The sequence below is a fragment of the Oncorhynchus gorbuscha genome, linkage group LG26 (assembly GCF_021184085.1).
Source record: "Oncorhynchus gorbuscha isolate QuinsamMale2020 ecotype Even-year linkage group LG26, OgorEven_v1.0, whole genome shotgun sequence".
NCBI classification, from domain to species: Eukaryota; Metazoa; Chordata; class Actinopteri; order Salmoniformes; family Salmonidae; genus Oncorhynchus; species Oncorhynchus gorbuscha.
Genome location: NC_060198.1, coordinates 21,104,544 through 21,132,539, shown reverse-complemented (window position 1 = coordinate 21,132,539; position 27,996 = coordinate 21,104,544). Strand labels below are relative to the sequence as shown.

The window sequence follows — 27,996 nt, the reverse complement described above, 5'->3', positions numbered from 1 at the left end:
AGCCTATGCATGATGTTGGTTACAGTCTACTTGTTTGAAAAGTGTGGACATACAGTACGTCACTATTGTGGTCAATAAGTACCCTACGCGGCTGGCGAGGGCGTTTGTCGACGTTTTGATAACCTTTCACATTTAGTTTTGGCCATGCACGAGCATATCAGATTTTCCACTGTCGCCACCTGCTGGGCTGGAGTGCTAACATATGCTGTTTTCTTCGTGACTAATGATTGGATAGTCTGTTGAGTGAACGTAGTACTACCCAATACTATTTCCACACGGGGCGGGGTTTAATTCTACATTCTGAACACGTTGGAGGAGTCAGGAAGTTTAGTAATAATACCTACATTTTTGGGAACTTTTGACACTACGGGCGTTTATTTTGGTATTAAAATAAAAAATGGCGTCTCTAAATGGGAAACCGGACGTAATATTTGTAAGTTATTTCATGAATATTGATATTTCCTTGTGGAATTCTCTCAGCATACTGTAATATTTATGCGGCCTCCTCGACCTCGGCTGTGTCGATTTGAATGTCCCGGCAAACTGTTCCTTGAGATACTGTACTGTCTACTGTGTGTGAATTTACAGCATATTTGTTGCCCTTTCTATTTTTCGAGCAACGTTGCACTAGTTTTGAGAACAGTGCCGCGTTTTTCGAATGAGAGAAAAGTGTCCAACTTCCGAAGGGGAGAAGGCTTCCTGTTGACCATTTTGCTGGGTTGGTGATGGTATTTTTCAGGAGGAAGATGACCTGCCTTACGAGGAGGAGATCATCAGGAATCCGTACTCGGTCAAGTGCTGGATGCGTTACATCGAGTTCAAACAAAACGGCACAATGTCCATCCTCAACATGATATATGAACGAGCTCTGAAAGAGCTACCTGGCAGGTAGAGGCAACGTTTCTCCCAATCCTGGCCCTGGGCAAAGGGGTGCCATGCATAGTTTTGTTTTTGCCCCAAAATACACCCCCCTTGGCCCCCAGGGCCAGAATAAGAATACAATGCTAAAGGTTCATGGAAAATACTGTAGTGTCCCAGACTAATGTTTGTAGTCTGTCTCTAACTAGAGACAGGAACATTTCTACAGACAGTTACTGTTGCACATATATACAGTTGAAGTCGGAAGTTTTACATACACCTTAGCCAAATACATTTAATCTCAGTTTTTCACAATTCCTGACATTTAATCCTAGTAAAAATTAATTGTTTTACGTCAGCTAGGAGCACCACTTTATTTTAAGAATGTGAAATGTCAGAATAATAGTAGAGAATGATTGATTTATTTCAGCTTCTTTCATCACATTCCCAGTGGGTCAGAAGTTTACGTACACTCAATTAGTATTTGGTAGCATTGCCTTTAAATTTTTTAACTTGGGTCAAACATTTCGGGTAGCCTTCCACAAGCTTCCCACAATAAATTGGGTGAATTTTGGTCCATTCTTCCTGACAGAGCTGGTGTTACTGAGTCAGGTTTGTAGGCCTCCTTGCTCACACATGCTTTTTCAGTTCTGCTCACAAATCTTCTATAGGATTGATGTCAGGGCTTTGTGATGGCCACTCCAATACCTTGACTTTGTTGTCCTTAAGCCATTTTGCCACAACTTTGGAAGTATGCTTGGGGTCATTGTCCATTTGGAAGACCCATTTGCGACCAACCTTTAACTTCCTGACTGATGTCTTGAGATGTTGCTTCACTATATCCACATAATTTTCCTCCCTCATTGATGTCATCTATTTTGTGATGTGAACCAGTCCCGTCTGCAGCAAAGCAACGCCACAACATGATGCTACGACCCCGGTGCTTCACAATTTGGGATAGTGTTCTTTGGCTTGCAAGCCTCCCGCTTTTCCTCCAAACATAACAATGGTCATTATAGCCAAACATTTCTATTTTTGTTTCATCAGAACAGAGGACATTTCTCCAAAAAGTACGATCTTTGTCCCCATGTGCAGTTGCAAACCGTAGTCTTTTTTTATTGCGGTTTTGGAGCCTTGGCCTCTTCCTTGCTGAGCAGCCTTTCAGGTTACGTCGATATAGGACTCGTTTTACTGTGGATATGGATACTTTTGTACCTGATTCCTACAGCATTTTTACAAGGTCCCTTGCTGCTGTTATGTGATTGATTTGCACTTTTCGCATCAAAGTACGTTAATCTCTAGGAGACAGAACGTGTCTCCTTCCTGAGCGATATGACGGCTGCTTGGTTCCAGGGTGTTTATACTTGTGCACTATTGTTTGTACAGATGAACGTGGTACTTTCAGGCATTTGGAAATTGCTCCCAAGGATGAACCTGACTTGTGGAGGTCTACAATTATTTTTCGGAGGTCTTGGCTGATTTTAAAAATATTTTCCCATGATGTCAAGCAAAGAGGCACTGATTTGAAGGTAGGCCTTGAAATACATCCACAGGTACACCTCCAATTGACTCAAATGATGTCAATTAGCCTATCAGAAGCTTCTAAAGCCATAAAGCTGTTTAAAGGCACAGTCAACTTAGTGTATGTAAACTTCTGACCCACTGGAATTGTGATACAGTGAATTATAAGTGAAATAATCTGTAAACAATTGTTGGAAAAATTACTTGTCATGCACAAAGTAGATGTCCTAACCGACTTGCCAAACCTATAGTTTGTTAACAAGAAATTTGTGAAGTGGTTGAAAAACAAGTTTTAATGACTCCAACCTAAGGTCAAGCAGGTTCAAATCAAGTTTATTCAACAGTCTGACTTTTGATGGGACTGGTCACAAAAATGAGACTACATGTTAGAGATGAGATTCAGATTCGTTGAAAGGCTAGTTTAAGATGTGTCCTAGAAATCAGCCCTACAATTGAAGTCGGAAGTTTATGTAAACTCATTTTTGTGACCAGTCCCATCACAAGTCAGACTGTTGAATAAACTTAATTTGAACCTGCTTGACCTGTTGTCTGCTGATTTTGTCTTAATGTAGGAGTTACTCTGAGACAAAATATCCACAGAGTAGTTTTATTAACCCGACTTTCAGTACGCTGGTCTATGTCGGTTTGTATTTCTGTTTTGTATTTTCAATGCTGACACAACTTGCACACAACTTACACAATATGTCAACAATGGCCGAGTTTAACCGAAGCACAGTCCACATGTTGTCCCATGCAAAGAGCTGGCAAATATCACAAAAACTTCCAGCTGACTCTGAGGGAACGCGCTTTGGTCGACAGCATTCGGTTACATCCGGCTATTGTTCACATATTGTGCATTGCGTGAAATGCTTCAAGAGATGGAAAATGCAAGCAACAGAACCTTCCGGCCCTCAAAAAAGTGAGGTAAACAACGCTTTCCTGTGGTTACCTTATTTCCACTTCCTACCACCAAAAGAAGCAACAGCATGGACAATTGGCCCAAAATCTAGGCTTATTTGAAAATCGTAGAATGGTTGTTATTGAATACCATACCAGTGTCTGGGTTATGGTTTTAGGCATTGCTAAATGTCATGACTGTGTTTTCACGGATTGTTCATATGTGACCTTGCAGTTACAAGTTATGGTACAACTACCTGAGAGAGAGACGGAAACAGGTCAAAGGGAAGTGCATCATGGAGCCAGCCTACGAGGAGATCAACAACTGCCATGAAAGAGCACTGGTTTTCATGCACAAGGTAGGCATTTGCTTATGTCCCGCTGTCTGTCCATCCCCTGTTAAGAGAAAATACTCGCACAAACTTTGAGGAATATCATTGTCCATTCATTGGCACAGACTATCACAGAGTACATTTATGTGTGAGAGTATTTTTTTACTTGGAAGTAGATTTTGTCATCTGAGATTGTAGGAATAGTATCCCACATAACTTGTTATTCCTGTGGATGTCCTAGATGCCGAGGATATGGCTGGACTACTGCCAGTTCCTGGTGTCTCAGTGTAAGATCACCAGGAGCAGACGCACATTTGACCGAGCGCTCCGAGCCCTTCCCGTCACTCAGCACCCTCGCATCTGGCCCCTGTACCTCCGCTTTGCCCGGAACCTGCCCCTGCCTGAGACCGCCATCCGTGTCTACCGCAGGTACCTCAAGGTAAGAGGACATTTCTAGAAGATTTGCTCCTCTGTGATTGAACTACAACCAAAGCTGAACGCCACGGAAGCCTCACCTTATGGAAGATAGTCACAGGATTAAAAAATAAATAAAAACAAAATCAGAATTCACATTAATACACACTATTTATTTTCAACAATGGTGATAAGATTTTGTCTTGGTTATGAGATTATAACAACACCAACCACAAGTCACATCAGAAACCTACAATATATCACTTAACATAGAAGGTAGGCCTGGAATAGATGACAGTGTGCATTTGCCCTTAGGCATATGTAGACCTGATCTCCCACCTCCAGCTGTAGAGTGACTGCATTACCCCGTTATCTGCTGTATCAGTACTAGACTTGTGATCAGATGTAATAGGCATACACTCTTCATTCTTGTACAGGGATGTGTGGGAGTCTTCAGATCCTCCAGCATGAAAGAAGAAGCTGAAGTAGTAGACCTCTCTTACAGGGGCTGTTAACTCTCCTATGTGGGGGTGGTAGGCATTGCCAATGTTAGGGATGATCTTGCTGTAGGTCAGGTTAGTTCCTGGCTGAAAGGCCCTATTTCTCCAGTCTCTCTCAGGACATTGGAGAAGAGCACCTTTGACTCCTAGTTTTTCCATCGTGGTTTGCAGTTTTTCCACTGTGGTTTGCGGTTTCTCCTCCATGACTCCGAATTCTGTAATCAGAGTCAACATGTAGCATGAGTTCTGCAGTTCTGCAGCGCATTCCACCTCATGTTCAGTCATTGGGGTGTCGTCCTGTGCCACAGACAGGCTGCAGCTCAGAGACACCATCAGAAATGCAGTAGTTTTCATCCTTCACCTGGGTTCTGATACCTCTCTGAGTAACCTGTATTGGTCGGCATAACCTTTTTTTGATTCCAGATTTCTCTCAGCTTCTTTTCAAGCAGCCAGGTTTGACGTGATCCAGTTCACTGGAAGTTAGTCCTTGTTGGTTTTATAGTTAACTATTCAACCTTAGTCCATAAGTCAGACCCCCAAATTTGATCTGTCGGTACCATCTGGGGCTGTGATTTTTTTGTTGTTTACTTGTCTGTGATTTTGTACCTTGAGTGTGCTTTTCTGGCTTGGACAAAGCTTACTTTACTGGCCCTGTTCCTAGAGTTTCCTAACGTGTGATAACATTGCATCAATGTCATGTTGTGTGTGTAATCTCCAAATCATATATCATTAGAAATCTGAAACATTTTCAGAATATTTGGGTCAAGAGATCTCTGACCTCTAGCGTTCATATTGGAATTACCTGTATGCATTACCCTGATAACCCTAGATATTTATTTAGCTCTTGTAAATATTTGAAGGAATGGACAGGATATATTTTTCTCTAATATATTTTCTAGTCTTCCACACAAGCAGCAGTGTGGTATTCCAGAATTATATATATATTTTTCTCCCCAATTTCGTGGTATCCAATTGGTTGTAGTTATAGTCTTGTCTCATCACTGCAACTCCCGTACAGACTCAGGAGAGGCGAAGGTCGAGAGCCATGCGTCCTCCGAAACACAACCCAACCAAGCCGCACTGCTCCTTGACACAATGCCCATCCAACTCGGAAGCCAAGGTGTCGGAGGAAACACCGTACACCTGGCGACCTGGTCAGCGTGCACTGCGCCCGGCCCGCCACAGGAGTCGCTAGTGCGCGATGAGACAAGGATATCTCTGCTGGCCAACCCCTCCCTAAACCGGATGATGCTGGGCCAATTGTGCGCTGCCCCATGGGCCTCCCGGTCGCGGCCGGCTGCGACAGAGCCTGGACTCGAACCCAGAATCTCTAGTGGCATAGCTAGCACTGCGATGCAGTACCTTAGACCACTGCGCCACCTGGGAGGCCCGTATTCCAAAATTATTAGATACATGGTTGATAAAGAAAGCTACATTTATATATTGGTTGTCAAGTGCCAAAAGTCTATATTTCATAAAATGACAGTTATTTTGCAACAGCCCCCTGGTTTTTGACTCTCTCTTTCTCTGCAGCTGTCCCCAGAGAATGCGGAGGAGTACATAGATTACCTGCGTTCCTGTGGCAAGCTGGATGAAGCAGCAGTACGTCTGGCAGCCGTTGTCAACGATGAGAGCTTTGTGTCCAAGGAGGGAAAGTCTAACTACCAGGTAAGACCACGTCTGGCTCATCCTCCTTATCCCCATGTTGTTGTGTGGTTGATATCTAACGTTATCCCCATGTTGTTTGCTTGGTTAATATCTAACAGCTATGGCACGAGCTGTGTGACCTGATCTCTCAGAACCCAGACAAGGTGAACTCTCTGAATGTTGGGGCCATCATCCGTGGAGGCCTCACTCGCTTCACAGACCAGCTGGGCAAACTCTGGTGCTCCCTGGCTGACTACTACATCCGCAGTGGACATTTTGAAAAGGTACTGGTCTGGATAGATGCATCCCAAACGGCACCCTATTCCCTTTGTACACTACTTGTGACCAGAGCCCTATAGACAATCATCTTCATAGTCCACTTTTGACTTTGTCGTCATGCATCAGGGTCATTAGAAATTATGTAGGATTATAGGGTAACTCACCACCATAACATTGTCATAATATATATTTGACACATTTTGATTAGCTATTATGCATGTTATGAAGCTTTACAACATTGTTATGTAGTGCAAGTAAAGTGTTAATAAATATATTCAGTTTTTGGGATGCACACACACAGACTAATTTGAATGTTTGTGTGTTGTGGCCCACCAGGCTCGTGATGTGTATGAGGAGGCCATCTTGACGGTGGTGACGGTAAGAGATTTCACCCAGGTGTTCGACAGCTACGCCCAGTTTGAGGAGAGCATGATCGCTGCCAAGATGGAGACTACCTCAGAGTTGGGGAAAGATGAAGAAGGTGGGTGCATCTCAATAGTCTAAAGTGTCTTACTCTCCTTGTCTCTTGCTCAGATCTCAAATAACTCTATTAACCTGTCTAGGACTAGCGGAACCACCCCGCACAGCCAGGGCGCCAAATTCAAAACAACAAAAATCTCATAATTAAAATTCCTCAAGCATACAAGTATTTTACACCATTTTAAAGATAAAATTCTCGTTAATCCAGCCACAGTGTCTGATTTCAAAAAGGATTTACAGCGAAAGCACCACAAACGATTATGTTAAGCCACAGAAAAACACAGTCATTTTTTCCAGCCAAAGAGAGGAGTCACAAAAAGCAGAAATAGAGATAAAATTAGTCACTAACCTTTGATGTTCTTCATCAGATGACACTCATAGGACTTCATGTTACACAATACATGTATGTTTTGTTTGATAATGTCCATATTTATCAAAAAAAATCTGAGTTTACATTGGCGTGTTACATTCAGTAGTTCTAAAACATGCGGTGATATTGCAGAGAGCCACATCAGAAATACTCATAATAAACATTGATAAAGATATGACTATTATACATGGAACTTTAGATAAACTTCTCCTTAATGCAACCTTTGTGTCAGATTTCAAAATAACTTTACGGAGAAAGCAAACCATGCAATAATCTGAGTACAGCCTTAGACAACAAAGCAGCCAAAAAGATACCCGCCATATTGGGTAGTCAACATTACTCAGAAATAGCATTTTAAATATTCACTTACCTTTGATCTTCTTCAGAATGCACTCCCAGGAATCCCAGTTCCACCATAAATGTTTTGATTTGTTCGATAATGTCCATCAGTTGGGTCCAAATATCTTCTTTTGTTAGGGCATTTGATAAACAAATCCAAAAGCGCGTTCAGGTCGCGCCGGACAAAAAGTTCCGTTACATTCCGTAGAAACATGCCAACCTAAGTATGGAATCAATCTTTAGGATATTTTTAACATAAAACTTCATTACTGTTCCAACTGGACAATTCCTTTGTCTGTACAAATGAAGTGGAACGTAGCTACCTTTCACGTGAGCGCGCCAGACCGAGGCTGTGGCATTCTGCCAGACCACTCACTCAAAGAGCCCTTATGAGCCCCTCCTTTAAAGTAGAATCCTCAAAACAGGTTCTAAATACTGTTGACATCTAGTGGAAGCCTTGGGAAGTGAAACATAACTAATATCACCCTGTATCTTCAATGGGGGCTGAGTTGAAAAACTACAAACCTCAGATTTCCCACTTTCTGGTTGGATTTTTCTCAGGTTTTTGCCTGCCATATGAGTTCTGTTATACTCACAGACATCATTCAAACAGTTTTAGAAACTTCAGTGTTTTCTATCCAATACTACTAATAATATGCATATATTAGCATCTGGGACAGAGTAGGAGGCAGTTCACTCTGGGCACGCTATTTATCCAAAAGTGAAAATGCTGCCCCCTATCCCAAAAAGGTTAAGGGAAATCGATTCCTCACCTAGGTATCCATGTTACTGTTTTCCCAATCCTGGCTGCGACTTTGAGTAAAAAAAATCTAATTAAATCAAATGTTATTCGTCACGTACACAGTTTACAGAAATGCTTGTGCGCTAGTTCCTTCAACATAAATGTAACTGAAGAGAGTAGTCTTTGGAAGCCAGCCATTTTAGAGTATTGAGATACACCCAGTGTGTCTGGATTGTAGAGTATCACAATTTCTCGCAAAAATAGATTTGATCTCAACGAGAATGTGTGTAAATAAATATTACAAGGGGGGAATCACAGCCGCAAGTGAATGCTTTGCCTTTGTCGTCATGCACAACTCGTGTTCCCTTTCCCTCTCAGAGGACATAGACCTGGAACTGCGTTTGGCCCGCTTTGAGCAGCTGATCGCCCGCAGGCCCCTCCTGCTGAACAGTGTGCTGCTGAGACAGAATCCCCACAACGTCCACGAGTGGCATAAGAGGGTCAAACTGTACGAGGGGAAACCACGACAGGTAGCTGAAACCAGAAGTGGACACGTCGTAGAAGTGCTGATCCAGGATCAGTTTTGCCTGAATATGATTATATGAACAGATGGGACCAGATCCTAGATCAGCACTCTACTCTGAGACCCTTTGTGGATACAGGCCCTGAGCTCTTAGCCCAAGTCTTACTGTGCCATATTTTGGGCACTGTCTCTAATACCCATTTTATTCTACTGAACTGCGGTGTACTGCCCTGGCCTGGTTCCGTGTCCACTGTTGGAGCTGGAACCGTGATGTGAAATGAAAATATCAGAGCCAGCACAGTACTGTTCAGGTTGGAATTATGTGAAAAGGGTTTGAGAAAAATCCGAGCTAGTTTACATCTGTGTTATTGATAGAGAGTAGCAATTAATACATGTTTACAGATTTCACATTTAACATGGCTTCTTAGTCTTTCTAGCTGGCAATAGGTACCTTGCATGCTCTTCCTCACATACATGTACAGTGTATAGAATGTGTGTCTTAACCCCTTTTTTCAGATCATCAACACCTACACAGAGGCAGTTCAGACAGTGGACCCTATGAAGGCTACTGGGAAACCCAGCTCTCTCTGGGTCTCCTTCGCCAAGTTCTACGAGGAGAACGAGCAGCTCGACGATGTGAGTCTCAAACTAAGGTTTCCCCATTTAGGAGATTCACTCCTTCAACCCAAGAGGAAGTTAAGTTTTATTTATTGTTTTAAATGTTCTTCTTCCACTTTTCCCCACCATCAGGCGCGGACCATCTTTGAGAAAGCCACCAAGGTGAACTATAAGCAGGTTGACGACCTGGCTGGCGTGTGGTGTGAATACGGAGAGATGGAGCTACGCCATGAGAACTACGAACAGGCGCTACGTATACTGAGGGTGAGACGGAGATACAGGCACAAGAAATACTGACCCACTATCTGTCACACACTCCAAAGACACGTACATTTTGTTTTTACTTTTCTGTCATCCTGAATTATTTCTTATGCGTTTAAACTGCTACACATTGCTGTGTGGGCGGCTGACCTGTACTTGCTCTTTTAATGTTTTTATTTAATAACTTCAAGAAATGAATACCCTCATCTAATCTCAAATTCTATGATGCAGACCGCTCTTCTCATAGTTTCTTATTCTTTCTATAGATGTACATTTTTTATTTTAACCTTATTTTACCAGGTAAGTTGACTGAGAACACATTCTCATTTACAGCAACGACCTGGGGAATAGTTACAGGGGGATGAATAAATACTGGATGCATGTCTGTGCAAATATCCCTCGACTTTCTCTCTTTCCAAATATGTAGAAAGCAACTGCCATCCCGTCCAAGAAGGCAGAGTACTTTGACGTGTCAGAGCCCGTGCAGAACAGAGTGTACAAGTCTCTGAAGGTCTGGTCCATGCTGGCTGACCTGGAGGAGAGTATGGGAACATTCCAGGTACTTTCTTCATGTTCCCCTCTACAGTGTCTGTCTTCGTTGTATTTCAATTGCACTGATTTAGAAAGGAAAAGAAGGTTGCTTTGATGCAACACATCTAAGGCTGCATTTACACAGGCAGCCCAAATCTGATCTTTTGCCCCATTATTGGCAAAATATCTGCTCTTATTGGTCAAAAGATCAGAATTGAGCTGCCTGTGTATACGCAATAGTCAACTAACGTTTTGGCCGCAAGAAGCTTTCATTTAAAAAAAAAACAACAACATTTATTCAACTAGGCAGGTCAGTTAAGAACAAATTCTTATTTACAATGACGGCCTACCCTGGCCAAACCCGGACTACGCTGGGCCAATTGTGCGCCGCCCTATGGGACTCCCAATCATGGCCAGATGTGATACAGCCTGGATCCGAACCAGGGACTATAGCGACGCCTCTTGCACTGAGATGCAGTGCGCCACTCGGATGCAGTGCGCCACATTTAGACCGCTGCGCCACTCGGGAGCCCAAAAATCCTTCATTAGTGTTTCTGGATTGGATTGATTAACATTGTTTAGGTTTATACGTTTTATGTATTCCATGAGCTCTTCTCTCAGATGAAATCTTGTTAGAATAGGAGAAACTGAAAATTGCATCTTGTGCATAGTGATGACCCAGTTTTAGGGAACAAACATGTAACGACCATACGATGTAACTAACAACCCTACCTTTTGTCTTGGTCGTTTCTCCCCGTCAGTCCACCAAGGCGGTGTACGACCGCATCATTGACCTGCGCATAGCCACGCCCCAGATAATCATCAACTACGCCATGTTCCTGGAGGAGCACAACTACTTTGAGGAGAGCTTCAAGGTGACACCAACCACCTGCCCTGCTGCACACATCTCACTAGCCTGGTCCCAGTTCTGTTGTGCTGTCTTGACAACTCTTATGGTCATTGTCATGATGCCTGAACTGGGACCAGTCTAACATTTCACAGCCTAGAATATAAACGCTAACTCATACTTCATTACAACTGGGTCATGTCTAGGGCCAAGTTCCCTACTGAACACGACCCTGACAAGGCCTTCACCCTTAACTACAGCATTTTGATCAGTTGTAAATTCCTGTTGCTGATGGTCTTCATGCGCTCTCTGCAGGCATACGAGCGTGGCATCGCCCTCTTCAGGTGGCCCAACGTCTATGACATCTGGAACACCTACCTCACCAAGTTCATCGACCGCTACGGGGGCAAGAAGCTGGAGAGGGCCCGGGACCTGTTTGAGCAGGCGCTGGATGGCTGTCCAGCCAAGTTCGCCAAGAGTAAGAGACATTGTTGTCTATGTGACTTCTTTATGTCTAATGCATTTTTGTGGCATCTGTCTAGACTCTAAGCTGACATGCTGTACAATGAAAAAATAATTTCCTTATACAATAAAGTCATCATCACAGTTGCTTTTTAGATACTGAGAAGCACCAAGGAAAATACAATCCTTTTCACACTACGAAGCCAAGCTGTACTGTGCTGGCCTGGTTAAGCATCCACCACAGTTGCAGGAACCGTGCTGGGATTGACAGATGTTAAAAGACCATGACCGAGCCAGCTCAGTACGGTTCAGGTTGGCATAATAGTATGAAAAGGGTGTTCAAGTATCTTTCAGCCTCAGTCAGTTTTTATAATCAGTTTGTTGCTGGGTTCTATTTGTAATAATGGCCTTATTTATGTGGTACTATACCCCCAGCTACAGGAATGACGAGTGATATGTTAACTATTTTCTGTTGTGATTGACAGCCATCTACCTGCTGTACGCCAAACTGGAGGAGGAGTTTGGGTTGGCGCGTCACGCCATGGCGGTGTACGAGAGAGCTACGCAGGCGGTGGACAACACGGAGAGGCATCACATGTTCAACATATACATCAAGAGGGCTGCAGAGATCTACGGTGTCACCTACACCAGAGCGATCTACCAGAAAGCCATCGAGGTAAGAGTGTTATGGCTCATTTTGTTATGCACACACACACAGGTGCATCTCAATAGTCTAAATCAGTGTCCCGCGAGGGGCGTCCAATCCGGCCTGTGGATGGTTTGAGGAAAAAAAAAAATATATCAGTTAAAGTCGGAAGTTTACATAGGTTGGAGTCATTTAATACTTGTTTTTCAACCACTCCATTTCTTGTTAATAAACTATAGTTTTGGCAAGTCGGTTAGGACATATACTTTGTGCATAACACAAGTAATTTTTCCAACAATTGTTTAGACAGATTATTTAACTTATAATTCACTGTATCACAATTCCAGTGGGTCAGAAGTTTACATACACTAAGTTGACTGTGCCTTTAAACAGCTTGGAAAATTCCGTCATGCTTTTATGTGAAGCTTCTGATAGGCATTAACACTTTATCCTCACTTGTCATCTTGAAAATAGAGCTTTGCTGTAGTTATGTGAGCTGAGAGGTGAAAAGTTAGTTGAACCAAGCTGCCATTAGACAGCCTGTGAATAATCTCCCCTGCCCCATACCAGGAGTTATTTTATTTTTAGTTTGTTGCATAGCTTGTTCATGTTGTTCAGTGCATTTTGAAAGTATTCAAACCCCTTGACTTTTTCCGTATGTTTGTAATGTTATAGCCTTATTCTAAAATGTATTAATCAAAACATTTTTAACAATCTACACACACAATACCCCAAAAGGACAAGGCAAAAACAGGTTTTTAGAGATGTTTGCTAAGACTCCTTATTTACATAACTATTCAGACCCTTTGCTATGAGACTTGAAATTGAACTCTGGTTCATCCTGTTTTCATTGATCATCCTTGATGTTTCTACAACAAATGCTGACGCTCCAGATACTCAACTAGTCTAAACTAGTCTAATCAGAATAACATTTTTCAGCTGTGCTAACATACAGTTGAAGTCGGAAGTTTACATACACTTAGGTTGGAGCCATTAACTCGGTTTTCCACCATTCCACAAATGTCTTGTTAACAAACTATAATTTTAGCAAGTCGGTTAGGACATCTACTTTTGTGCATGACACAAGTAATTGTTTACAGACAGATTATTTAACTTATTATTCACTGTATCACAATTCCAGTGGGTCAGAAGTTTACATAAACTAAGTTAACTGTGCCTTTAAACAGCTTGGAAAATTTCAGAAAATGATGTCATGGCTTTAGAAGCTTCTGATAGGCTAATTGACATTTGAGTCAATTGGAGGTGTACCTGTGGATGTATTTCAAGGCCTACCTTCAAACCCAGTGCCTCTTTGCTTGACATCATGGGAAAATCCAAATAAATCTTCCTCAGAAAATTGTAGACCTCCACAGGTCTGGTTCATCCTTGGGAGCAATTTCCAAACACCTGACGGTACCATGCTCAGCTGTACAAACAATAGTACGCAAGTATAAACACCATGGTATCATACCGCTGAGGAAGGAGACGCGTTCTATCTCCTACTTTGGTGAGAAAAGTGCAAATCAATCCCAGAACAACAGCAAAGGACCTTGTGGAAATGCTGGAGGAAACAGATACAAAAGTATCCACAGTAAAACGAGTCCTATATCGACATAACCTCAAAGGCCGCTCAGCAAGGAAGAAGCCACTGCTCCAAAACCACCATAAAAAAACCAGACTACGGATTGCAACTGCAGATGGGGACAAAAATTTTACTTTTTGGAGAAATGTCCTCTGGTCTGATGAAACGAAAATAGAATTGTTTGGCTATAATGACCATCGTTATGTTTGGAGGAAAAAGGGGAGGCTTGCAAGCCGAAGAACACCATCCCATCCGTGAAGCACAGGGGTGGCAGCATCATGTTGTGGGGGTGCTATGCTGCAGGAGGGACTGGTGCACATCACAAAATAGATGGCATCATGAGGATGGAAAATTATGTGGATATATTGAAACAACATCTCAAGACATCAGTCTTGAGTCAGGAAGTTAAAGTTTGGTCGCAAATGGGTCTTCCAAGTGATGGACAATGACCCCAAGCATACCTCCAAAGTTGTGGCAAAATGGCTTAAGGACAACAAAGTCAAGGTATTGGAGTGGCCATCACAAAGCCCTGACCCCAATCAAATCAAATTTATTTATATAGCCCTTCGTACATCAGCTGATATCTCAAAGTGCTGTACAGAAACCCAGCCTAAAACCCCAAACAGTAAGCAATGCAGGTGTAGAAGCATGGTGGCTAGGAAAAACTCCCTAGAAAGGCCAAAACCTAGGAAGAAACCTAGAGAGGAACCAGTCCTTTTCTGGCTGTGCCGGGTGGAGATTATAACAGAACATGGCCAAGATGTTCAAATGTTCATAAATGACCAGCATGGTCAAATAATAATAAGGCAGAACAGTTGAAACTGGAGCAGCAGTACGGTCAGGTGGGACTGGGGACAGCAAGGAGTCATCATGTCAGGTAGTCCTGGGGCATGGTCCTAGGGCTCAGGTCCTCCTAGAGAGAGAAAGAAATAGAGAATTAGAGAGAGCATACTTAAATTCACACAGGACACCAGATAAGACAGGAGAAGTACTCCAGATAAAACAGACTGACCCTAGCCCCCCGACACAAACTACTGCAGCATAAATACTGGAGGCTGAGACAGGAGGGGTCAGGAGACACTGTGGCCCCATCCGATGATACCCCAGGACAGGGCCAAACAGGAAGGATATAACCCCACCCGCTTTGCCAAAGCACAGCCCCCACACCACTGGAGGGATATCTTCAACCACCAACTTACCATCCTGAGACAAGGCCGAGTACAGCCCACAAAGATCTCCGCCACGACACAACCCAAGGGGGGTGCCAACCCAGACGGGAAGATCACGTCAGTGACTCAACCCACTCAATTGACGCACCCCTCCTAGGGACGGCATGAAAGAGCACTAGTAACCCAGTGACTCAGCCCCTGTAATAGTGTTAGAGGCAGAGAATCCCAGTGGAGAGAGGGGAACCGGCCAAGCAGAGATGGCAAGGGCGGTTTGTTGCTCCAGAGCCTTTCCGTTCACCTTCACACTCCTGGGCCAGACTACACTCAATCATATGAAGAGATGAGTCTTCAATAAAGGCTTAAAGGTTAAGACCGAGTCTGCGTCTCTCACATGGGTAGGCAGACCATTCCATAAAAATTGAGCTCTATAGGAGAAAGCCCTGCCTCCAGCTGTTTGCTTAGAAATTCTAGGGACAATTAGGAGGCCTGCGTCTTGTGACCGTAGCATCCGTGTAGGTATGTACGGTAGGACCAAATCAGAAAGATCGGTAGGAGCAAGCCCATGTAATGCTTTGTAGGTTAGCAGTAAAACCTTTATCAGCCCTTCCCTTAACAGGAAGCCAGTGTAGGGAGGCTAGCACTGGAGTAATATGATACTTAAAAAAAATTCTAGTCAGGATAACTGAAGTTATTTTGTGTTCTATCCGGGTAGCCGGAAAGTAGAGCATTGCAGTAGTCTAACCTAGATGTAACAAAAGCATGGATTAATATTTCTGCATCATTTTTGGACAGAAAGTTTATGATTTTTGCAATGTTACGTAGATGGAAAAAGCTGTCCGTGAAACAGTCTTGATATGTTCGTCAAAAGAGAGATCAGGGACCAGAGTAAAGCCGAGGTCCTTCAGTTTTATTTGAGACGACTGTACAACCATCAAGATTAATTGTCAGATTCAACAGAAGATCTCTTTGTTTCTTGGGACCTAGAACAAGCATCTCTGTTTTGTCCGAGTTTAAAAGTAGAACGTTTGCACTTATGTCTGAAACACAGGCTGTTGGCGAGGGCAATTTTGGGGCTTCACCATGTTTCATTGAAATGTAAATCCGCATAGCAGTGAAAGTTAACATTATGTTTTCGAACGACATCCCCAAGAGGTAAATATATAGTGAAAAAGATAGTGGTCCTAAAACGGAACCTTGAGGAACACCGAAATGTACATTTGATTTGTCAGAGGACAAACCATTCACAAGAGTCAAACTGATATCTTTCTGACAGATAAGATCTCAACCAGGCCGGCACTTGTCCGTGTAGACCAATTTGGGTTTCAAATCTCTCCAAAAGAACGTGATCGATGGTAGCAAAAGCAGCACTAAGGTCTAGGAGCACGAAGACAGCTGCAGAACCTCGGTCTGATGCCATTAAAAGGTAATTCACCACCTTCACAAGTGCAGTCTCAGTGCTATGATGGGGTCTAAACACCAGGCTGAAGCATTTCGTATACATTGTTTGTCTTCAGGAAGGCAGTGAGTTGCTGCGCAACAGCTCTTTCTAAAATTTTTGAGAGTAATGGAAGATTTGATATAGGCTGCTAGTTTTTTATATTTTCTGGGTCAAGGTTTGGCTTTTTCAAGAGGGGCTTTATTACTGCCACTTTTAGTGAGTTTGGTACACATCTGGTGGATAGAGAGCTGATTATTATGTTCAACATAGGAGGGCCATCACAGGAAGCTACTCTTTCAGTAGTTTAGTTGAAATAGGGTCCAGTATGCAGCTTGAAGGTTTAGGGGCGGGCCATGATTATTTTCATAATTTTCATCATTGTGTCAAGCGAGCGATATAGTACTAAAACACTTGATCAAGATCCTAGGTCCTGGCAGAGTTGTGCAGACTCAGGACAACTGAGCTTTGGAGGAATACGCAGATTTAAAGAGGAGTCCGTAATTTGCTTTCTAATGATCATGATCTTTTCCTCAAAGAAGTTCATGAATTTATTACTGCTGAAGTGAAAGCCATCCTCACTTGGGGAATGCTGCTTTTTAGTTAGCTTTGCGACAGTATCAAAAATACATTTCGGATTGTTCTTATTTTCCTCAATTAAGTTGGAAAAATAGGATGATTGAGCAGCAGTGAGGGCTCTTCGATACTGCACGGTACTGTCTTTCCAAGCTAGTCGGAAAACTTCCAGTTTGGTGTGGCGCCTTTTCCATTCCAATTTTCTGGAAGCTTGCTTCAGAGCTCAGGTATTTTCTGTATACCAGGGAGCTAGTTTCTTATGAGAAATGTTTTTAGGGGTGCAACTGTATCTAAGGTATTGCACAAGGTTAAATTTAGTTCCTCAGTTTGGTGGTTAACTGATTTTTGTCCTCTGACGTCCTTGGGTAGGCAGGGGGAGTCTGGAAGGTATCAAGGAATCTTGTGTTTATAGCACAACTTTTGATGCTTCTTGGTTGGGGTCTGAGCAGATTATTTGTTGCAAATGTAATAAAATGTTGGTCCGATAGTCCAGGAGTATGAGGAAAAACATTAAGATCCACAACATTTATTCCATGGGACAAAACTAGGTCTGACTGTGACAGTGAGTGGGTCCAGAGACATGTTGGACAAAACCCAGTCGATGATGGCTCCAAAAGCCCTTTGGAGTGGGTTTGTGGAATTTTCCATGTGAATATTAGAAAGTCACCAAAATCATATTATATTATCTGCCATGACTACAAGGTCCGAAAGGAATTCAGGGAACTCAATGAGGAACGCTGTATATGGCCCAGGGGGCCTGTAAACAGTAGCTATAAAAAGTGATTGAGTAGGCTGCATAGATTTCATGACTAGAAGCTCAAAAGACGAAAACACCCTTTTTTTGTGTAAGTTGACATTTGCTGCAGTTACATTTTTAATTACACCTCCGCCTTTGCGGGATGCATGGGGGATATGGTCACTAGTGTAGCCAAGAGGTGAGGCCTCATTTATCACAGTAAATTCAGCGGGTTTAAGCCATGTTTCATTCAGGCCAATCACATCAGATTATAATCAGTGATTAGTTCATTGACTATAACTGCCTTTGAAGTAAGAGATCTAACATTAAGTAGCCCTATTTTGAGATGTGAGGTATCACGATCTCTTTCAATGATTGCATCAATGGAGGAGGTCTTTATCCTAGTGAGTTTGCTAAGGTGCACAGACAAGGTCTCAATGGGGATAGCTGAGCTGACTACACTGACTGTGCTAGTGGCAGACTCCACTAAGCTGGCAGGCTGGCTAACAGCCTGCTGCCTGGCCTGCACCCTATTTCATTGTGGAGCTAGAGGAGTTTAGAGCCCTGTCTATGTTGGTAGATAAGATGAGAGCACCTCTCCAGATAGGATGGAGTCCGTCACTCCTCAGCAGGCCAGGTTTGGTCCTGTTTGTGGGTGAGTCCCAGAAAGAGGGCCAATTATCTATATCTATCTATATTTTGGGAGGGGCAGAAAACAGTTTTCAACCAGCGATTGAGTTGTGAGACTCTGCTGTAGAGCTCATCACTCCCCCTAACTGGGAGGGGGCCAGAGACAATTACTCGATGCAGACACATCTTTCTAGCTGATTTATACGCTGAAGCTATGTTGCGCTTGGTGACTTCTGACTGTTTCATCCTAACGTAACGTAAACAACACTGCTAGCTAGCCAGCTAGCCCCCGAATAGCAGCACTGTAGAAACTATTACACTCAACGGAACAACTTGATTAGTGTAGTGTCAACAACGCAGCCACTGCCAGCTAGCCTACAAAGTCAACAACGCAGCCACTGCCAGCTAGCCTACTTCAGCAGTACTGTATCATTTTAGTCAATAAGATTCTTGCTACGTAAGCTTAACTTTCTGAACATTCGAGACGTGTAGTCCACTTGTCATTCCAATCTCCTTTGCATTAGCGTAGCCTCTTCTGTAGCCTGTCAATTATGTGTCTGTCTATCCCTGTTCTCTCCTCTCTGCACAGACCATACAAACGCTCCACACCGCGTGGCCGCGGCCACCCTAATCTGGTGGTCCCAGCGCGCACGACCCACGTGGAGTTCCAGGTCTCCGGTAGCCTCTGGAACTGCCGATCTGCGGCCAACAAGGCAGAGTTCATCTCAGTCTATGCCTCCCTCCAGTCCCTCGACTTCTTGGCACTGACGGAAACATGGATCACCACAGATAACACTGCTACTCCCACTGCTCTCTCTTCGTCCGCCCACGTGTTCTCGCACACCCCGAGAGCTTCTGGTCAGCGGGGTGGTGGCACCGGGATCCTCATCTCTCCCAAGTGGTCATTCTCTCTTTCTCCCCTTACCCATCTGTCTATCGCCTCCTTTGAATTCCATGCTATCACAGTTACCAGCCCTTTCAAGCTTAACATCCTTATCATTTATCGCCCTCCAGGTTCCCTTGGAGAGTTCATCAATGAGCTTGATGCCTTAATAAGCTCCTTTCCTGAGGACGGCTCACCTCTCACAGTTCTGGGCGACTTTAACCTCCCCACGTCTACCTTTGACTCATTCCTCTCTGCCTCCTTCTTTCCACTCCTCTCCTCTTTTGACCTCACCCTCTTACCTTCCCCCCCTACTCACAAGGCAGGCAATACGCTCGACCTCATCTTTACTAGATGCTGTTCTTCCACTAACCTCATTGCAACTCCCCTCCAAGTCTCCGACCACTACCTTGTATCCTTTTCCCTCTCGCTCTCATCCAACACTTCCCACACTGCCCCTACTCGGATGGTATCGCGCCGTCCCAACCTTCGCTCTCTCTCCCCCGCTACTCTCTCCTCTTCCATCCTATCATCTCTTCCCTATGCTCAAACCGTCTCCAACCTATCTCCTGATTCTGCCTCAACCCTCCTCTCCTCCCTTTCTGCATCCTTTGACTCTCTATGCCCCCTATCCTCCAGGCCGGCTCGGTCCTACCCTCCCGCTCCGTGGCTCGACGACTCATTGCGAGCTCACAGAACAGGGCTCCGGGCAGCCGAGTGGAAATGGAGGAAAACTTGCCTCCCTGCGGACCTGGCATCCTTTCACTCCCTCCTCTCGACATTTTCCTCTTCTGTCTCTGCTGTTAAAGCCACTTTCTACCACTCTAAATTCCAAGCATCTGCCTCTAACCCTAGGAAGCTCTTTGCCACCTTCTCCTCCCTCCTGAATCCCCCCCCCCCCCCCCCCCCTCCTCCCTCTCTGCAGATGACTTCGTCAACCATTTTGAAAAGAAGGTCGACGACATCCGATCCTCGTTTGCTAAGTCAAACGACACCGCTGGTTCTGCTCACACTGCCCTACCCTGTGCTCTGACCTCTTTCTCCCCCTCTCTCTCCAGATGAAATCTCGCGTCTTGTGATGGCCGGCCGCCCAACAACCTGCCCGCTTGACCCCATCCCCTCCTCTCTTCTCCAGACCATTTCCGGAGACCTTCTCCCTTACCTCACCTCGCTCATCAACTCATCCCTGACTGCTGGCTACGTCCCTTCCGTCTTCAAGAGAGCGAGAGTTGCACCCCTTCTGAAAAAACCTACACTCGATCCCTCCGATGTCAACAACTACAGACCAGTATCCCTTCTTTCTTTTCTCTCCAAAACTCTTGAACGTGCCGTCCTTGGCCAGCTCTCCCGCTATCTCTCTCAGAATGACCTTCTTGATCCAAATCAGTCAGGTTTCAAGACTAGTCATTCAACTGAGACTGCTCTTCTCTGTATCACGGAGGCGCTCCGCACTGCTAAAGCTAACTCTCTCTCCTCTGCTCTCATCCTTCTAGACCTATCGGCTGCCTTCGATACTGTGAACCATCAGATCCTCCTCTCCACCCTCTCCTAGTTGGGCATCTCCGGCGCGGCCCACGCTTGGATTGCGTCCTACCTGACAGGTCGCTCCTACCAGGTGGCGTGGCGAGAATCTGTCTCCTCACCACGCGCTCTCACCACTGGTGTCCCCCAGGGCTCTGTTCTAGGCCCTCTCCTATTCTCGCTATACACCAAGTCACTTGGCTCTGTCATAACCTCACATGGTCTCTCCTATCATTGCTATGCAGACGACACACAATTAATCTTCTCCTTTCCCCCTTCTGATGACCAGGTGGCGAATCGCATCTCTGCATGTCTGGCAGACATATCAGTGTGGATGACGGATCACCACCTCGAGCTGAACCTCGGCAAGACGGAGCTGCTCTTCCTCCCGGGGAAGGACTGCCCGTTCCATGATCTCGCCATCACGGTTGACAACTCCATTGTGTCCTCCTCCCAGAGCGCTAAGAACCTTGGCGTGATCCTGGACAACACCCTGTCGTTCTCAACTAACATTAAGGCGGTGGCCCGTTCCTGTAGGTTCATGCTCTACAACATCCGCAGAGTACGACCCTGCCTCACACAGGAAGCGGCGCAGGTCCTTATCCAGGCACTTGTCATCTCCCGTCTGGATTACTGCAACTCGCTGTTGGCTGGGCTCCCTGCCTGTGCCATTAAACCCCTACAACTCATCCAGAACGCCGCAGCCCGTCTGGTGTTCAACCTTCCCAAGTTCTCTCACGTCACCCCGCTCCTCCGCTCTCTCCACTGGCTTCCAGTTGAAGCTCGCATCCGCTACAAGACCATGGTGCTTGCCTACGGAGCTGTGAGAGGAACGGCACCTCAGTACCTCCAGGCTCTGATCAGGCCCTACACCCAAATAAGGGCACTGCGTTCATCCACCTCTGGCCTGCTCGCCTCCCTACCACTGAGGAAGTACAGTTCCCGCTCAGCTCAGTCAAAACTGTTCGCTGCTCTGGCTCCCCAATGGTGGAACAAACTCCCTCACGACGCCAGGACAGCGGAGTCAATCACCACCTTCCGGAGACACCTGAAACCCCACCTCTTTAAGGAATACCTAGGATAGGATAAAGTAATCCTTCTACCCCCCTTAAAAGATTTAGATGCACTATTGTAAAGTGGCTGTTCCACTGGATGTCATAAGGTGAATGCACCAATTTGTAAGTCGCTCTGGATAAGAGCGTCTGCTAAATGACTTAAATGTAATGTAAATGTAACCTCATTGGTGCCGACGTGGATAACAATATCTCTATACTCTCTCCACTCGCCAGTTTTAGCTTTAGCCAGCACCATCTCCAGATTAGCATTACCGTCGGTAGCCCTGTCCCCTGGTAAACAGTGTATGATCGCTGGATGATTCGTTTTAAGTCTAATACTGCGGGTAATGGAGTCACCAATGACTAGGGTTTTCAATTTGTCAGAGCTAATGGTGGGAAGCTTTGGCGTCTCAGACCCCGTAACGGGAGATGGCTCGGCCTCTGACTCCAACTCGCTGCTTAATGGGGGAAACCGGTTGAAAGTTTCTGTCGGCGGAATGAGCAACACCGGTTGAGCATTCCTACAGCATTTCCCTCCAGAAGCCGTGAGAAAGTTGTCCAGCTGCGGGGACAGTGCGAGGGGATTTATACTAACGTTACTATCTGTACTTACTGGTGGCACAGACGCTGTTTCATCCTTTCCTACACTGAAATTACCCTTGCCTAACGATTGCTTCTGAAGCTGGGCTTGCAGCACAGCTATCCTCACCATAAGGTGATCGTTCTCCTGTATAGTATGAGTACAGCGACTGCAATTAGAGGGCATCATGTTAATGTTACTACTTAGCTGGAGGTCCTGACGAACAATGTCCAGATAAAGCGTCCGGAGTGAAAAAGTTGAGTGAGGGGAAAAACAAAAAATATAAACGGTAATTAAAAAGTAAAAACCGTAAAGTTGTCAGGTAGCAAAGTAAGGTTGGCAACAAAACGCACAGCAACACGTAAACAAGTCTGCAAGTTGTGACCGGAAGTAACCCTAGAAGAGTGTGGCTTGGGATGAGTTGGACCGCAGAGTAAAGGAAAGCAGCCACAAGTGCTCAGCGTATGTTGGAAAAGCATTCCTCGTGAAGCGGTTTGAGAGAATTCCAAGAGTGCAAAGCTGTCATCAAGGCAAAGGGCACTTATTTGATGAATCTAAAATATATTCAGATTTGTTTAACACTTTTTTTTTTCCTACATGATTCCGTATGTGTTATTTCATAGTTTTGATGTATTCACTATTATTCTACAATGTAGAAAATAGTACAAATAAATAAAAACCCTTGAATAAGTAGTTGTGTCCAAACTTATATAGATTTAAAAAAATTGTGGGGGGGGAACAAACTCAATATACTTTCAAATGATTAAAACCAAATAGAAATGTTGTAAAAATGACAAGAGACCTACATTCATACCATTTCTTGACTGTCTCCAGCTCGCTAATAATCACTGAAATGAAAGCTAGACAATCAGTGAGCATAAAACATTTCCCAAAAGATGGATATTGGAAAAAATGTTGCTAATTCTGACGGCGAAGAAAGATAACACATCTTCTGTTTCGGCTCTCCAGACCTCGTTGAAGAACGAATGCAGCCCCCATGGCAAAATGAGTCAGACACCCCTGAATTAATCATGTGATTTTTATTTATTGAGATGGTGTATATGGTTATGCAACTAATATATTTGAATATATAATATCATATGTTGTTTTCTTCCAGGTGCTTCCAGACGAACACTCCAGGGACATGTGCCTGCGCTTCGCTGACATGGAGAGCAAACTGGGCGAGATCGACCGGGGCAGAGCCATATACTCCTACTGCTCTCAGATCTGTGACCCAAGGGTGAGCTCTCACTCTCTGACCCAGGGTCCTCTTCATTAGTGCACACTAGAGCTGGGCAATATGAACAAAAATCCATATTGCGATAAATTGCCTGAATTGATGTGATAACAATAAATTGAGTGATACGTTTATAACATTAATGTGCTACCACTACTACTAGTTTGATGGTTGTAGCCAGAAATTGTGCCATTAACAATCACTCTGCAAACTTATTTAATTTCAAACTTCACATTTCTCTAGTGTACGCTACTTATCACAATTAATGATATAAGCAAAATGCCTGCGATAAGTTATCGGTATGGTCGGTGACAATAATTTGTGGTTTATCGTCCCAGCTGTATTGCACACAGTAGGAAACTGTTATTGAACAGAAAACTAGCTGTTCTTATTGGACAATCCACGAACTCCTTCCCTGTTTCAGTCCTTTCCTCAATTTGTGGAAACACAGGTTTGTGCACAGTAGCGATAAAAAGTTTTACTTCCTGTGTGTGTGTTTGCTTCAGATGACGGCCACGTTCTGGCAGACGTGGAAGGAGTTTGAGATCCGCCACGGGAACGAAGACACTATCCGGGAGATGCTGAGGATCAAGCGCAGCGTCCAGGCCACGTACAACACACAGGTCAACTTCATGTCCTCACAGATGATGAAGGCCACCACCAACGCCACCAGTAAGAATGCACACACACGCATACAAACCTATACGCACCCACACCTTCGGTCTCTAATGATGAATCAATTAATCTCGTGTCATCTTCCATGTTGATTTTTAACATGATTTTGAAGTGTCATGCTTACAGCTGTAAATGTTTTTCATGAAAAACACAGGCCAGATGGGGCTTGGTTAGTGTTAGGGCTGTACCTCTGTTATTTTATGTCTGTGCAGTCTCAGACCTTGCCCCGGGTCAGCTGGGGCTGGATGATATGAAGCTGTTGGAGCAGCAGGCCCAACAGCTGGCCGCCGAGGCTGAACAGGACAAACCTAAACTCAAAGAGAAGATCCTCTTCGTCAGGTCTGTCATCCATCCACTTAGCATCCTTTCCATTGTCCTCCGAAAACCCAACTGCAGACCAGGGCCCGTATCCACAAACCGTCTCAGAATATTAGCGCTGATCTAAGATTTTAAATCATAATGACAGATCCTCGATCAGCACTCCTATTTTTAGATGCTGCGTGGATACGGGCCCAGTAAGTGGCCAGTCATTTAATATAAATACAACAATGCAGAAATGGTTCAATACTGGTCTTAACCACTCATTGTGTCATTGTGAATCTGTTTGTTTAGAAGTGACACATCTCGCAGTGAGCTGGCTGAACTGGCCAAACAAGCCAACCCCGATGAGATTGATATTGATGATGAGGATGAGGATGGTGATGATGAAGACCAGGGCCCAGAGGGTGAGTTAAAACACCACCAGGTGGCGCTGTTCAGGAGGGAGCAATGCTACAGAACATTCACATAGAAATGGACTGTGTAGATTATAGAAAATGATTCTGTCATATAATATAGAAGCATGACAACTCTATACATTGCATTTCTATCTGCAATGTTTTGAATGTTTCACTTGATTTAATATGTTCTAGCTGTTTTCTTGACAACCCTAATAATAAAAAATATTAATAAATATATAAACACCCCTTCAAATTAGTGTATTTGGCTATTTCAGCCACACCTGTTGCTGACAGGTGTATAAAATTGAGGATAGAGCCATGCAATCTAAAAAATGAGCAGTAGAATGGCCTAAAGCACAGTGACTTTCAACGTGGCACCGTCATAGGATGCCACCTTTCCAACAAGTGAGTTTGTCAAATTTCTGTCCTGCTAGAGCTGCCCCGGTCAACTAAGTGCTGTTATTGTGAAGTGAAATCATCTAGGAGCAATATGGTTCAGCCGCGAAGAGGTAGGCCACACATCTGTCCTCGGTTGCAACACTCACTACTGAGTTCTAAACTGTCTCTGAACTGTTGTTGGGAGTGTCATGAAATGCGTTTCCATGGCCAAGCGGGCGCACACAAGCCTAAGATCCCCATGCGCAATGCCAAGCATCAGCTGGAGTGGTGTAAAGCTTGCCAATATTGAACTCTGGAGCAGTAGAAATGTGTTCTTTGGAGTGATGAATCACGCTTCACATTCTGGGTTTGGTGGATGCCAGGAGAACGCTACCTGCCCGAATGCATAGTGCCAACTGTAAAGTTTGGTGGAGGAGGATTAATGGTCTGGTGCTGTTTTTCATGGTTTGGGCAAGGCTCCTTAGTTCCAATGAAGGGAAATCTTAACGCTCCAGTATGCAATGACATTCTAGACGATTCTGTGCTTCCAACTTTGTGGCAACAGTTTGGGGGAAGGCTCTTTCCTGTTTCAGCATGACAATGCCCCAGTCCACAAAGCGCGAGGTCCATACAGAAATGGTTTGTCGAGATCAGGGTGGAGTCCTGAACTCAACCCCATCAAACACCTTTGGGATGAATTGGAACCTAATCGCCCAACATCAGTGCCCGCAGCAATGTTCCAACATCTAGTGGAGCGCATTCCTAGAAGAGTGGAGGCTGTAATAGCAACGGGGGGACCAACTCCACTAGATGTTGGAACATTGCTGCGGGTACGGATGTTGACCAATTAGGTTCCAATTCATCCCAAATGTTTTTGAACGAGCAGGTGTGTGTCCACATACTTTGAGAGATCGAGAGATGCCTTGCAGCACAGCGTGATGGCTGCAACAAGCATGTGACCTGTTTACTTTGAGAGTGGTGTCAATGTTCCAAATGGCACCCTATCCCCTATATAGTGCACTTTTAACTGGTCATAGGTAGTCCACTATATAGAGGATAGGGTGCCATTTGAGACACTACCATGGTGTTTATGTAAATGTCTGCTTTGATTATGTTTGTCTCTCTCCAGAGGTGCAGCTGGAACAGAAAAGTGTCCCCACTGCTGTCTTTGGAGGGCTGAAAGAAGGAGAAGATTGAATACAGAATGTTGGGATGGTATCTGTCCCACTGACATGACATCACAGACGAGCTCCATGGTCTACGAATGGAGCCTTTTCAACCCCTGTAAAATGTATGATGAAAATAGATTGTATGGAATGTGAACTTCTTCGTTGAACTTTTCTACAGTGGCAAGAAAAAGTATGTGAACCCTTTGGAAATACCTGGGTTTCTGCATAAATTGGTCATGAAATTTGATCATCTAGGTCACAACAACATACAAACACAGTCTGCTTAAACTAATAACACACAAACAATTATATGTTTTCATGTCTATTGAACACACCATATAAGCATTCACAGTGCAGGTGGGAAAAGTATGTGAACCCTTGGATATAATAACTGGATGCAGCAATAACCTCAACCAAACGTTTTCTGTAGTTGCGGATCAGACCTGCACCATGATCAGGAGGAGTTTTGGACCATTCCTCTTTACAAAACAGTTTCAGTTCAGCAATATACTTGAACTGCTCTCTTGAGGTCATGCCACAGCATCTCAATCGGGTTGAGGTCAGGATTCTGACTGGGCCACTCCAGAAGGTGTATTTTCAGATGGGATGAGGTTTTGATGTTGGTGTGTTGTGCCTTTTTTCTTCACACATAATTATTGTGTGTTCCTTCCAAACAACTCAACTGTAGTTTCATCTGTACACAAAATATTTTGCCAGTAGCGCTGTGGACCGTCCAGGTGCACTTTTGTAAACTAAAGATGTGCATGAATGTTTTTGGACATCTGTGGCTGCTTCCGTGGTTCCTTCCATGAACACCATTTTTGTTTAGTGTTGACTCGTCAGAGATGTTAGCATGTTCCAGAGATTTCTCGTAAAGTCTTTAGCTGACACTAGGATTCTTCTTAACCCCATTGAGCATTCTGCGCTGTGCTATTGCTGTCATCTTTGCAGGACGGCCACCCCTAAAGGAGAGTAGCAACAGTGCTGAACTTTCACCATTTATAGACAATTTGTCTTACCGTGGACTGATGAACGTTAAGGCTTTTAGAGATATTTTTGTAACCCTTTCCAGCTTTATGCAAGTCAATCATTCTTAATCTTAGGTCTTAGATCTTAGATCTTTTTTGTTCTTCAACATATAAAGATCTACTAGTAGTGTATCCTAGCAGCGCTTCCTATTCTTTTTTTCAACAAATGCTCCTTCTTGATGTAGTGATGCATTAAAGCAAAACTAGCATTGGCAACAAGGTGGCACTCTTTCTACAGTTGAAATCACGGTTTGCTACAGTATTGTATTTTTATGGATCCCCATTAGTGCAGCTACTCTTCCTGGGCTCCAGCAAAATTAAGGCAGTTCATACAATTTTAAAAGCGAAACAATACA

At 44.2% G+C, this 27,996-nt stretch overlaps 1 protein-coding gene across 1 annotated transcript; it reads left to right on the top strand.

Annotated features, from left to right (window-relative positions):
• The first annotated feature begins 280 nt into the window (after positions 1 to 280).
• Positions 281 to 27,094, top strand: LOC124016225 (pre-mRNA-splicing factor SYF1-like). Its single transcript, XM_046331778.1, has 19 exons — positions 281 to 433; positions 740 to 888; positions 3,512 to 3,635; positions 3,850 to 4,047; positions 6,056 to 6,190; positions 6,289 to 6,453; positions 6,785 to 6,929; positions 8,758 to 8,909; positions 9,419 to 9,538; positions 9,653 to 9,784; positions 10,209 to 10,340; positions 11,074 to 11,187; positions 11,475 to 11,637; positions 12,107 to 12,297; positions 23,552 to 23,674; positions 24,178 to 24,343; positions 24,559 to 24,685; positions 24,959 to 25,071; positions 26,573 to 27,094. Exons 1-19 carry the CDS (start codon positions 398 to 400, stop codon positions 26,638 to 26,640), a joined length of 2,553 nt encoding a protein of 850 aa, XP_046187734.1. The 5' UTR covers positions 281 to 397; the 3' UTR covers positions 26,641 to 27,094.
• The last annotated feature ends 902 nt before the right edge of the window (positions 27,095 to 27,996 follow it).

What these genes read in the sequence shown, in the direction of transcription:
- LOC124016225 (XM_046331778.1), top strand. Translation starts at nt 398, where the DNA reads ATGGCGTCTCTAAATGGGAAACCGGACGTAATATTT. An exon ending in AGAGTATGGGAACATTCCAG is followed by an intron (nt 10,341 to 11,073) that starts GTACTTTCTTCA and finishes TCTCCCCGTCAG; the next exon opens with TCCACCAAGGCGGTGTACGA. An exon ending in ACTTTGAGGAGAGCTTCAAG is followed by an intron (nt 11,188 to 11,474) that starts GTGACACCAACC and finishes CGCTCTCTGCAG; the next exon opens with GCATACGAGCGTGGCATCGC.